Source organism: Myxocyprinus asiaticus, chromosome 6 (genome assembly GCF_019703515.2).
Source record: "Myxocyprinus asiaticus isolate MX2 ecotype Aquarium Trade chromosome 6, UBuf_Myxa_2, whole genome shotgun sequence".
In the NCBI taxonomy this organism is placed as follows: Eukaryota; Metazoa; Chordata; class Actinopteri; order Cypriniformes; family Catostomidae; genus Myxocyprinus; species Myxocyprinus asiaticus.
Window position 1 is genome coordinate 16,914,401 of NC_059349.1, and position 14,343 is coordinate 16,928,743.

The 14,343-nt window shown below is 39.0% G+C and overlaps 1 protein-coding gene across 3 annotated transcripts in view; it reads right to left on the bottom strand.

Annotated features, from left to right (window-relative positions):
* cables1 (Cdk5 and Abl enzyme substrate 1) overlaps window positions 1–14,343 on the bottom strand; it is a 40,397-nt gene that overhangs the window by 19,999 nt on the left and 6,055 nt on the right. For all 3 annotated transcript variants that reach the window (XM_051699678.1, XM_051699677.1, XM_051699679.1), the window contains exons 2-3: window positions 1,165–1,236; window positions 217–309 (exon numbers count right to left, since the gene is read on the bottom strand). In XM_051699678.1, coding sequence (XP_051555638.1) covers window positions 217–309; window positions 1,165–1,236 — 165 coding nt within the window. The remainder of the gene's footprint in view (window positions 1–216; window positions 310–1,164; window positions 1,237–14,343) is intronic.

The following is a 14,343-nucleotide window of genomic DNA, read 5'->3' on the forward strand; positions in this document are numbered from 1 at the left end:
TAATTTTCATTATCATGCTGTGAAAATGACACTAAAACAAGGGTTTTATTTTGATTATTTTATTATACTTTTGAAAAATTACTCTAAATAATAAAAAAGGAAACCGAGAACTAGGGAAAATCTATTAATAATGTTAGGGGGAGTCTTTTGCTGAAACATGGATGTTAAATGCGGATGTTGCTCTCTGTGTGGGTTGTTGGGGAGATGCAAGCATACCTTCCATTGCGCATATCATGCTGCCTCATATTTTTGATGAAGTGGACCTTCTTGAAACTCTTTGGCCGCGGTGAACCAGATAAAGTTCGGCATCTAGATGAAACACAGCAGCGTCAACACTGTTCTTTATAGAAACAAATGCTGATATAAGACGACGGTACAAGAACTTTCTCATGAGATAATGAAAATGCTTTAGTACATGGCTCAATGGTAAGAATTTTTCTGCTAGTCCGGTTGGGTCATTGTTCAGATTTTTACTTGCCCTGCTAACATTTTCACTGGCCCCACCACAAAAACAATTATACTTTTTATTTATTTTTGTATGCATATGTACCAGGAGTAATATTTACATTTTTCATTAAATGTTAAGTTTTCCTTACAAAAAAAAATTATGGCATATGAAGCAAAACATTATTGATTGGTTTGCAATGTTCAACCAATTCTTACTGATGCCTTAAAAATTATGGTGCGTTCATGCCATGTCGGAATTACCATAATTAGGGCCAGCTAGATAACGTTACCTTGATGAGTAGAATTTGCAACAACAACGTTTAAGTTTGCAAGGGTTAACACATTGACAAGATGAACAAATGTAAAAATTTTGTGCAAATGCAGCTCTGGCACAATAGGGCAAGAGACAGTTCTGTCCACTGGCCCGAAACTCTTTTGCACTGGCCGCAGGCCAGCGAGCCATCCTTATTATTGAGCCCTGTAGTAGTATGACACCAAAAGCACATTCAAAAGCAAAGAGTTATTCAATGTTAATTCAATGTTAATGCTAACTAAAGTAATACTCCAAACAATGCTTAAATAAATCACAATATGACAGAATCACACTCACAATATTTACACTGTTGGTTAACAATTATACACATGTACCATATTCCAACATATCATTGCTATATTCTGCAATAACGGACTGATCCAGAACCATAAAACCATCCTTACCGGCGTAGAGGGGCATTTTCCTCAATATCCTCAAGAGTCTCCAGTGAAGACCGCTGGGATATCAGCCTCCGTCTGCATATTGACAACAACAGGGTGAGACAAACACAGTCATATTAAGCTTGTGTTTTCAATTCATTAAAGTGATGTGTGTAATTTCTGCACCACTAGCAACACCATAATGGAAATGCAACCTGATTGTTAAAGCAGCCAGACATAACAACTTTGGCTCAACCAATGGCTTGAGTTTGGTGTGGGACTATCTGAGTTTGAAAAAAAAATTGCAGTTCTGTTTGGTGCTGCTAGTGGTGCAGAAATTACACACTTCACCTTATGTGCACCTAACATTATGTGCTGCTGATACTCTCTGATCACTAGACATCTAGTACTTACGTAAACTTATGGTTAAACTGGATTAAAAACATGTTAAAAAAGGCATAGTTTTTATTACCTACTGATAGATGTCATGGTTAATTTAATTCATTCGTAATCGAATTCATAATCTATGGTTAAAAACAGTTAAATGTTTTATTTACACTTGGCAAAAATATAATATATATAATATATAAAAAAACTAAACCTCGATAAACCTAAAATGTGAAATGGCTGTTTAATGCAGCTGTTACTATACACTCACTGACCACTTTATTACAAATGCCTGTACACCACCTTATTCATGCAATTATCTAATCAGCCAATCATGTTGCAACAGTGCAATGCATAAAATCATTCAGAAATGGGTCAGGAGCTTCAGTTAATGTTCACATCAACCATCAGAATGGGGAAAAAGTGTGATCTCAGTGATTTCGACCATGGCAAGATTGTTGGTGCCAGACGGGCTGGTTTGAGTATTTCTGTAACTGCTGATCTCCTGGGATTTTCAAGCACAACAGTCTCTAGTGTTTACTCAGAATGGTGCCAAAAACGGAGAATGGCCAGATGTGTTCGAGCTGACAGAAAGGCTACGGTAACTCAGATAACCACTGTAGTGAGCAGAATAGCATCTCAGAAAGCACAACACTTCAAACCTTGAGGCGGATGGGCTACAACAACAGAAGACCATGTTGGGTTCCACTTCTGTCAGCCAAGAACAGAAAGCTGAGGTTGCAGTGGGCCTACCATCTGTGTACAGCATACCTCAGCAGATTGATCATACCAGGCTTTGCTTTTCTGGTCTTTAACTGTCCATTTTTTGTGAGCCTGTGCCCACAGCAGCCTCAGCTTTCTGTTCTTGGCTGAAAGAAGTGGAACCTGACATGGTCTTCTGCTGTTGTAGCCCATCCGCCTCAATGTTCAACGTGTTGTGCATTCTGAGATGCTATTCTGCTCACTACAATTGTACAGAGCGGTTATCTGAGTTACTGTAGCCTTTCTGTCAGCTCGAACCAGTCTGGCCATTTTCCATTGACCTCTCTCATCCACAAAGCATTTCTGTCTGCAGAACTGCTGCTCACTGGATGTTTTCTGTTATTGGCACCATTCTGAGTAAACTCTAGTGACTGTTGTGCATGAAAATACCAGAAGATCAGCAGTTACAGAAATACTCAAACCAGCCTGTCTGGCACCAAAAAGCATGCCATGGTCAAAATCACTGAGATCACATTTTTTTCTCCATTCTGATGGTGTACGTGAACATTAACTGAAGCTCTGCATGATTCCCCTTGATTCTGCCATGTATCTGCATGATTTTATGCATTGCACTACTGCCACATGATTGGCTGATTAGATAATCACATGAATATGTAGGTGTACAGGTGTACCTAATAAAGTTGTTAGTGAGTGTAGTTACAGACTGTCATCATGGTGCTTGGCCAAGTATTGTAGACTGAATGTGAACTTTCAGTTCACGTCAAACTCGGGGTACACACAAACTTCAAAATATAACAGTTGCATTCAATCTACCAGACTCATACCCACTGAAAAAGTGACTTAAATCGGCTGTTTGGAAGCATTTGAATGACCAAGGGTTACTGAAGATAACAGATGTAAAACATACAGACAGAAGTCATATAAAGGAATACATCCTAAAAATGGGACAGGATGTTCTACTAGTCATCCAACAACAAACAAGTGTGTTAAATATTTTTTAACTGTGGTGATTAAAGGGATGAATTGAGAAATGAATCTTTTTGGAATGCTTCACGTTTCTGAGGTGTTTTGGAGAGATTACAGGAGTCTGTTGCTGATTCTTTATAGTGGGGTGTCTGACAGACAACGGATTGCTTTAATAATCTGTTGCAGATGAAAAAAAACTGTTGGATGCTGTGAACTACATGCTGCACACCCACATTAATCTTACAGTTATGCACTTTTGAAGCCACTTCAAGCACTCTGGTTACATGGATGTGCATAAGTGGAGTGGTGCCCTTTATTCAAGTTTATCAATCAAGTTTATTTTTATAGCACATTTAAAGACAACACATGTTGAACTAAGCTCTTTACACAAGAAAGATAAAAAATAGAGCCACATGCAAACACATGCACAATAAAAACATTAATAAAATATAATTACAGTACATCTAGGTATGCTCATAGGCAACAGAGAAAAGATGGGTTTTCAAAAGAGGTTTAAAACTAGCAATTGTAGCACAGGATCTAATGTGGAGAGGCAGACTATTCCAAAGGCGAGGGGCAGTAAAAGAGAAGGCACGATCCCCTTTAGATTTAAAACGGGACTTAGGGACACTCAATAGTAGGCACTGTTATGACCTTAGAGGCCTAAAAGTCTGATATTGACAAAGAAGATCACAAATATAGTAAGTTGCCAGCCCATGCAGACCCTTAAAAACAGCTAAAAGAACCTTAAATCAAATTTTATGTTTAACTGGAGGCCAGCGAAGAGAAGCCATCACTCCAGAAATACTGACATGCTTCCTAGTTCCAGTCAGGAGCCTAGCCGCAGCATTTTGTACTAGCTGTAGACATGACAAAGACGCATTTGAAAGCCCCAAATACAATGAACTACAATAATCCAGTCTGGATGAAATGAAAGCATGAATAACAGTCTCCAGATCTGTAAAAGACAGGAAGGGTTTCAGTTTGGCAATGGACCCGAGTTGGAAAAAGGCACCTTTTACCACAGAATTTATTTGCTTAGCAAATTTTAGATCAGAATAGAAGATAACAAGCAGTTTCCTCACTTGAGTATGTAAATTAATGTTGAGGGGCGCAAGATCTTTGATTATATGTTTGATTGATTCAGTGGGGCCAAACACTACAACTTCAGATTTAGTTTCATTAAGCTGGACAAAGTTGACAGCCATCCATCTTTTGATATCAATTAGACAGTCATGGAGGGATTTTAGAGCCAAATTATCACATGACTTCAGTGGGAGATAAAGCTGGGTGTCATTAATAGTTGGGAATAAGAGGGTCTTGATCAAGGTCAAGGGGGAGGATACTAAATCTAATAGCATCAATCCTATCCGAGAAGAACTGTAAAAAAATGGCATACGCTGTCAGGGTAACATCTGGGAATGTGGTAACAGCATGTACCATGTGTTTATTAGTACTGTGTTTATTGTGCTAAATAGAACTTTAGGACTATGGGCATTCCTTGAGATTAAGCCAGAAAAGTATTGTGCCTCAGCTGCTTTAGCAGAGTGCAGGCTGGAGTGTTGGAGCGTCTCTTATTATATACCTCCTATTTATTTGTTTTGAATTTGTCAGTTTTCCTATTGTAGGGCTGTGTTTAGTGTCCACATATTCCTAACAAGCATGTCCACTTACGCTTCAATTGTGATATGATATGACTTTTTTGCCTCAGTGCTGTTGCAATAAGAAAATTTGCAAATAATCGTAAAACCAGTTAACTGCAATTTTATTCTCAGAAGGTAAACAGTCAAAAACTCACAACGTGGCATCCATAATCGTAATACATCAGGATGTTTTACTTTTACTATTCCCATTGTTTTCAATAAGGATTCTTACTACCGTACTAGTACTTTTTCGTATTGTAGTTAAATTTATGTTGTTGTACAATAATTTTCTGAACTAAAATCAGCAAAGATGAAAGGAAGTACCAAGGAAAGCTACAATGATGTAAAAATACTTTAAATAATATATAATTTCACGCTGCGGTAATGAGAATATTATAATTAACATCTCTTTTGCATTGCGGTAATGAGAATTGGGGGCTACTGTAAATAAAAACATTTTTTAGACCTTTACATAGCCTACTTTACAAACCATTGATTTAAAACATTTATTGCCAGTGTCACAGATTTACAGTCCCCAAACATAACCTCTGGAGTACATTTAACCATTGACAGTTGCCTCAGGTAAATAATTTTCAGCACAGCATTCCCAACATCACATTTTGAGTCAAACATATAACCAATGTGTCAACTTGTCATTACAAACTAGAAGTTGCCAAACAAGGCTTGGTTGAGCACAACACATTGAAGTTTAGAATATCATTTCAAATCCAAGTTTTCCATCAAAACCAAACCTGTTGCAGCTTTGCTATTTTCCTGATGTAACATGAGCTCACACACAGAATGTTCCAGAATCAAGTCCCTGTAAGAGGATAATTCACAGCTCCAGCAAAGATTTCAGTTACAATTTCACATAACACATTCCTTTCTTGCAGGTAATGAGCAACATCCAGTAGCTTGCTGATAAAGTAGAATACACTAGGGAGTTTGAGAAAAAGCCACATAAGCAACACTAGTTTCTATTTCAAGGAGAGCTGTTTTTCCTCTGAGCTCACACTGACTTCTTCATTTTTGCTTTTCAAGTGCAGATAGCAGCTCGCAAAACCAGGTCAAGCCAGGGCTTGTTGCATCTGAGCATACATGGGCTGAAGAATGCTTGTCTTTCTGTCAAATTCAGACTTCGGAAATCAGAAACATGATAAGAGTTCAGATTCAAATTCAGCCTTCCATACAAATTTAGACTATATGTAAGCAGTTAATTCAAGTTCATTCATCTTTTCATTATCTTCCCTAATTTTGTGATTTTGCACAAGACTTTCACCCACTGTTGCACTTGTGTATATGGTTGAGTGACAATAAAGGGATTTGATTTGATTTTGATTTGTGATAGGACATGGACTTGAAAAGGTTAAATTTTGATTACTTTTGCACAATACTATGCCTTTTGATAGTATAAGTAGTGTGAGTAGTGTGTTCAAACTGAAAAAGGCAATGAGTAGAATGGTAGTCTGTTTTAGACAATACCACCATTTGAAAATGCATACCCTAGATGGCCGATGTAAAGTATAAATACACAGACTATAGTACATCATTAGTGACACAACTTGCCTTCCCTGCTTAAAAGACCAGCTTAACCAACATGTAATTCCCATGCTGGTCTAGGATGGTTTATGCTGGCTAGTGCTGGTTTGGTGCTGTGAGTCCTGTGTAACAGTTTCATTTCTCTGTGCGAGAACATGGTAAAATTACAAAAAGTTGACTTTGAATAGCATACAAACACTACTCTTACTACTTCTGCAGTTTATATTTTGTATACTGGGCACAGTACACATTTTGTATGCATCAACATGGAATATTAATATCCAGATACACTTTTGCAAAACATGTGCAGTACACAATAGTGCAAACTGCATAGAATACTGCAAAACGCTCGACTTGACCTTCCATTTCCAGTGTAATGAATGAACTAGAAGTAATATCAGCCTAGATTTTAACATCTCTTTCTTGACTCATTATTTGAGCGGACTGTCAAAGCTTGAGGTTTTTATACAAAACTGGGGAAAAAAATGCAAAATAACCATTTTCATTTCTGAGACTGGTTGCCACTCCACTGAATTAAACATGCATGTAATGACGTCAAGTAACAACAATGTAGCATGCTACTTTTTGAAATGTTTATCTTTGTATAATGCATTCTGTTTCACATACTATTTTTTTAAAAAATTAATATGCTAGTATCCTATTCCAAAAATAGCCAATAACACCACTGTACACCATTGTAATTAAACCACTGCACGTTCTGTCTGTCTCATTCTGTGCTTTTTAACTCACACATAAGAGTAAAATCACAAAACACTAAGGTTGTGTGAGCTTGAACAATTGTGTAGATATTTCTAAAACATCAAGTGTTCATGACCCCTTAAAAACAATTTAAGAACATCTCAATTTCAAAAGCTGTCTGAGACTTTGACCTCACAGGAGTAAAGGAAAAACATAGCTATGTGTTCTAGGTGATTATGCATATACTACTGGCATGCAAAGAAAACAATATTCATGAGCAGACCAAACTAATACCTCAGTCAAAACATCAATACTAATGTTTATGAAGTCAATTTACAAGGCTACTAGCAAAGACTTTATTCTATCAGTTTAGTTATGCCAGGAATTGCATGAGTCACTTTCTGAGCATCAAAGCACAAATGTTATTGTATTGTAAAATACTTAAGAAATATAACAAAAGCAAGATTGCTGTTGTACTGAATATCAATATACAACAGTATGATAGCGAGCAACAGTTCTAAAACAAGAAGCTAATATTAAGTAACTTACATATTAGAAACAATTGGCAAGTAATTTTGTCTATTTTTGCCCCACTAATAAAAATATTTCCAAACGAAGCTCAACCATTACGGGTCACTGAGCAATGCGCAAACTGAGTCTGTCTGGAACACTGCAAACACATACAAGTAAACTGATACAAGCAGTGAAGCGTAGCCTTTTTAAAGTATAGGCCTACACTTTAGGCTGTGATCCATAAGCATGCCATAAATGCATGTGCACTATGACTGCTTTGTGATATTCTTTAGTATAGTCAATGCCATGTGCATACGCAGACAACACACACAGACACAGACTGTGTGTAGGACAAAGCATACTTTGGTTTTCCGTGAACCACCTTCATCATAAGCACAGTGTGCAAGGATTTTCCGCATAGAGCCCAGTTTTTCTAGACATGTCTGTGCGCTTCATCTGCACGTGTGCCTGCCGTTGACTGTATTAAAGAGTATCACAAAGCAGTTGTAGTGCGCATTTACATTTATTCAATTAGCAAATACTTTTATCCAAAGCGACTTACAAAATGAGGAAGGATACAAGTGATTCATCTTAAGTAGGCAATAACACAAAAAGTGCTGCATTACAAAGTTTCAATTGCATTCAAAAAGTACTAGGCCAAGACAGAGATTAGAGTGCAACATGAAATGTTTATTTTTTTGTTATAATATTTTTAATTTGAGTGCATGCCCAAGTGATCACAAAAAGGTTGTGTCTACCACAGTTCATTGTTTTAAGTGGCTGACCAGATCCAATCCTGTAAAAGTCCTTTGTTCCTGAAAACTCTCAGAACAACGTGACTCAGTGGGCAATTCGTTTTTTTATCAGGACCTGGCAAGCTTTTGTCAGGTTGCAATTTCCAGCACATCCGATACTGGTTTTAAGGTTTGATTTAAAACCTTATCCTGACACCATGTCTTTTACTGGAAAGAATGTCAGTTTCAAGAGAAGGAATCTGATTCACGGATGGAGTTGGGAAGGATGTTCCACCAGAGGTACAGTAAAGCCGAAAGTCCGGGAAAGTAATTTGGTGCCTCTTTGTATTGGTACCACAAGGTGGCGCTCATTTGCAGACTGCAGCCTTCTGGTGGGAACGTAACTCTCCAGGAATGATTTTAGGTCCGCTAGAGCAGAACCAGTTACTGTTCTGTATGCCAGCATCAGAGTCTTGATCTTGAAACGTGCAGCAACCGGCAGCCAGTGTAGAGAGACAAGAAGGGCTATAACACGCTCTATAACATGCAGGAAGGCTGGCTAAAAGAGCATTACAGTAATCCAGTCTAGATATGACAAGCTAATGAACAAGGAGTTGTGTGGCATGATCATAGAGGGAAGGGTCTTATCTTGCAATTGTTGTAGAGAGCAAATCTACATGATTGGGCCATTTTTGAGGTGTGGTCGGTGAAATTGAGCTGGTTGTCAAGCGCGTGTCAAGTGACGTCACTCTTCTGTGAACATTTCCTGCTTGTCAAAACAGAGACGAGCCACTTCTATTAAAATGAATGGAAGAAATTGGAACGCCCAGTTGCAGCCAACGGTCAGTGAAGAAAATACAACCTCATCACCGCTGTGCACCTCTCCTCTGGGGGCCGGTCTCTACCTGCTGCCATCTTCGCAGGTACAGGAACGGAGCGGTGAGGGTCCGGTGCGAGTTAGATGTGTCGCTGGACCCGCACCCCCGCTTGAGTGAAGTCACCGCCACACACGCCTCAGACAAATAAACTTTAACTGCTCATTTGAAATATGTTCTTTTATTGTAGTCTTGACCAACCGTTTTGGAGATTTCGGTCTTTCCCCATTCAAGTAGATAGGAGCTGCACTTTATGACACTTGTTTACATAGAATAATAGCTGCCCAAACTGCCCAAGAGCATTCCAAAAACGGCCGCTGAGTGGAGTGACTTACCTTGAAAAAGAGACTTTGTTGAAAGGATCTGGAACTACGTTTGGGCCGTTGTAATTCATTTGTCTTTGTTTACATTCTTGAAATGGTCTATACAGCAAAGTGTTTTACAAAATTCAATAGAAAGCCCAAAAATACAGACAGTAGTTAATCACCACATCTGCTTGCTATTATTACACAACAGCATTTCCTCAATCCTTAAAACACCAAAGTTCACTGTTTTAAGTGACCGACTGGATCCAATCCTTTAAAAGTCCTTTGTTCCTGAAACTCTCTATCAGGCCCTGGGAAGGTTTTGCCAGGCTGCAATTTCCACCACATCTGATACTGGTTTTAAGGTTTGATTTAAAACCTTATCCTGACACCATGTCTTTAGCTGGAAAAAATTTCAGCTTAATCTCTCAGTAATGCCAGCTGACCACACAATATAAAGGAAAAGGACATGATCCATTCAAAACATGGCTTGTTTAACTGATTGTTAACAACAATCAACTGGGAAACCTCAATGTTTAGTCAAGAATAAATTAGAGCCAAAGCTAGCCTTGAAAAAATTTGGAAAATGAAAACATACGTGAACTACGACAAAGTAATTGTTGTAAATCATGTTTAAAACACTAGATGTGTAGAAAACCTCCCATTGTTCACTTTTGTTTCTTTTTATTTCTTTCCCATTCATGCCAATCTGCTCTAAAATTGCTCTTTCATGACATCATACTCTATTTAGCTGTCTCGCAGGAGTGGTGCAATTGTGAGGCAAGATTAAGCTGGCACCAGAAAGACATGGGCTATTTACATAGATGTATAGCCAGGCATTCAATATAAACCATTACATAATACACTCTTCAAACATCGTGATCTGACAGGACTGCAATAATGCTTTTGTCTGGACTGGCCCAATCAAGACAGACTGTCTGGTTGCTTAACATAAGGCTCACAAGAACAGGGTCATGTAGAGAGTGAGTGTGTGTACGAGTTGTCTTTAGATGCCTGTGTCAGCATATCAGAGACACAGCCACTCTGCACAGACTCTCTACACGGGCTGCTCTTGGCAGCTCTTCTGAAGGTTTGGGTCTTCCTGGTGAAGAGTGGCAGGCCAGGCAGGAGGGAGTCTGGGAGAGGAAGTGGAGGTCAGAGGCAGGGAGTTGAGGAAGGAGGGGAAGTCAGGGTAGAGACTGGGCATCCTGCCTGGAACCTGTGTTTGTGTCCAGCAGCTGCCCATTTAGAACAAGCCCGACACTGTTTTAAGAGAAAATATGCCTATATGTGTGTGCGTGTGTGTTTTTGTTGTGTATTTACTGTAATCACACAACTGTCCTCACATACATACAACAAATATGGCTTACTGGAAATGTAAGCGCAGCGTAGTTCTAGCGGGAAGACTAGCAGCTGTACATCATCGCACCATTAGCTGGGTAACTCCTAGCCAATCACATGTCAGCCATCGCTTTATAAGTCTGCTCACAATTTATCACATTGCTGTTTCAGTGTGCTAACATGGCAACCTCCACCACCCCACCGCCACCAGTTGAGTCCCATCTTGCATGGGGGTAGGCTCCTCACCCCTGCCTCCTATCTCCAGCAGGATATGACGGTTCAGAGTACAACTTCTTTGGACCGCCAGTTGGAGCTTACGCCAAAGAGAGACATTACATTTCTTTTTTTTATATTCATCAAATAAATGTAATCTTAAATTTCACTCAAGTCTGCGAGTCTTCCTGATAGAATAAGAATTATCTTAAACCTTGGCGATAATGAGAAAATGTGTATTTTCAGAATTGGTACAACCAAGTTGTGTGGGTTTTTGCTGCAAGTGACAAAGCTGGCAAAAGTGTTGGGTAGTAACTAACTAAAAGCAGCGACGCTACTAACTCGGACATTGTTCAGTAGCATGACAGTAGCTCAGATTCTCACAATAGTCCAGCATTTCCAGCAATGAACTACATTTTCTGACGTTTTTGTTAGTAAGTTGTTGTGATGCTAACTACTTTTTTAAATGAGCTTGACCGTAGTTGACCAACTTTAAGTTACGAGTAGCTGGTAGCTTAGGAAGCTACAGTTTCAAAGTAGATTCCCAAACACTAGTTGGCACTTTTAGAACAGCAATTGTATAAGCACATAAACTATTTTTATAATGTCTGAGGTTAACTGCTAGGACCTGACAAGCTTTTTGCCAAATAAACCGATTTGCTGGTGTTTTTTCACAGTTCTGTCTATGAGCAGCAATCAACATGATCACACAGAAGTCGGCATGTTGTTTCCAGGAGTTCCAGTACCCTAGGATCAGCTACATTATGCCGACTCATTGACAAGCGGCATCTCTCATCACACATTTTTGCATCGGCTCAAGTGTGCTTACCTTCCCTTCTAGCACGACCAGAAGTGTGTTGTGTCAGAAACATGGGAGACCCAGGTTCGGATACCATGTTGGTACCAGGAAGTACTCAAGTTTACATAATCAGTGATAAGTGCGATTGTGTTTTCCCCCCAACATTAAATTTTTACTCCACTAATGGTTAGGTTTAGGTTTTGGGTTCATTCCACTGTATTACACCCTGGCCTGTACTGCTGAAAACAACTCGCTTCACAACTCACTTTTTGCACACCTCTGTGGACACTGCACCCGGAAAATGGAGCTCACAGTAGGGGTAGTGTTTCGAATTCGGGTAAGCACAGACCAATTTTAGCTAAAGAAATCTCAATATACTGTTTCCGATTTCACTGTGAGATATGTCTGGAGCAATGGTGTGTTGTCAAAAATCTTCTCAATGTGAGTAAACATGTTATCTTAGAAAATCTTCCCCTCTGCCATAGCTCTCAAATCACATTTACTCTTGCACACATTCAAACCTGTTGTGTCACAAGACAAGTGAGAACCAATGATGTTGATGATGTGGCACGCCATGCTTGAATGTGCGCAACTGTCAGTGAGAGCTGGAACTCACGGTAAGATTTTCAGCGAGTAACTACTTACATTTTGGTTGATTCCTCAAACAAAGCATTATAGTGCACTTGTCGTATGGACTACTTTTATGATGTTTTTATGGTGCTTTTTTCACTTTTTTTAAGCTTAACAGTGTGAATCACTACCCAATTTGTTGTATGGAAAAGATCAGCCTAGATGTTCTACAAAACATCTCTATTTGTGTTCAATGGAGAGAAAAAAAAATATTGGTTTTGAACAACAGGGTACGGTAAATGGTGAGAATTTTCATTTTGAGGTGAACTGTCTCTGTCAGATCTGACCCTTAATTTTTTTTGCCATATTAAATCAAAATGTTATCAAATATTTTCACTCTTTTCTAAAAAACGTGGCACAGCCATCAAGAAAATAGTGCAATATTGCACGCTATCTACACTGGCAGCCAAAAGTTTAGAATAATGTACAGAGTTTGCTCTTATGGAAAGAAACTGGTACTTTTATTTACTAAAGTGGCATTCAACTGATCACAATGTATAGTCAGGACATTAATAATGTGAAAAATTACTATTACAATTTGAAAATAAAATTCAGAACTTCTTAAACTACTTCAAAGAGTTCTCAACAAAAAATCCCCCATGTGCAGCAATGACATCTTTGCAGATCCTTGGCATTCTAACTGTCAGTTTGTCCAGATACTCAGGTGACATTTCACCCCACGCTTCCTGTAGCACTTGCCATAGATGTGGCTGTCTTGTTGGGCACTTCTCACGCAACTTACAGTCTAGCTGATCCCACATAAGCTCAATGGGGTTAAGATCCATAACACTCTTTTTCCAATTATCTGTTGTCCAATGTCTGTTTCTTTGCCCACTCTAACCTTTTCATTTTGTTTTTCTGTTTCAAAAGTGGCTTTTACTTTGCAATTCTTCCCATAAGGCCTTCTCTTTACTGTTGCACATGAAACTGGTGTTGAGCGGGTAGAATTCAATGAAGCTGTCAGCTAAGGACATGTGAGGCATCTATTTCTCAAACTAGAGACTCTGATGTACTTATCCTCTTGTTTAGTTGTACATCTGGCCTTCCACATCTCTTTCTGTCCTTGTTAGAGCCAGTTGTTCTTTGTCTTTGAAGCCTGTAGTGTACACCTTTGTAAGTAATCTTCAGTTTTTTGGCAATTTCAAGCATTGTATAGCCTTCATTCCTCAAAACAATGATTGACTGACAAGTTTCTATAGAAAGCTATTTCTTTTTTGCCATTTTTGACCTAATATTGACCTTAAGACATGCCAGTCTATTGCATACAGTGGCAACTCAAAAACAAAGACAATGTTAAGCTTCAATTAACGAACCAAATAGCTTTCAGATGTGTTTGATATAATGGTAAGTGATTTTCTAGTACCAAATTAGCAATTTAGCATGATTACTCAAGGATAAGGTGTTGGATTGTTGGCTGCTGGAAATCTAGATTTGATCAAAAATGACTTTTTTCAAATAGTGATGGTGCTGTTTTTTTACATCAGTAATGTCCTGACTATACTTTGTGATCAGCTGAATGCCACTTTTGTGAATTAGGGTGTACTCACACTAGGTGATCTGTACCATGCCCGAGCACGTTTGACCCCTAAATTCCAGTTCGTTTGACTAGTGCGATCGCTCCGTACCGTGCCCGGGACGGTACACTGTTCCGTGCCTTGGCCCACTTGAAGAGGTGGGCTCAGGCACGGTTCAGTTGGCTCAGACACGGTACGCATCTAGTGTGATTGCTAATCATGACAGAGCACGGAACTTGAAACATGACGTCAATGATGCGACTGGGCAAAGGGGTCATTTTGGTCTACGGCAGAGGTGCAGTGTTTACTGGAAATTTGGGCA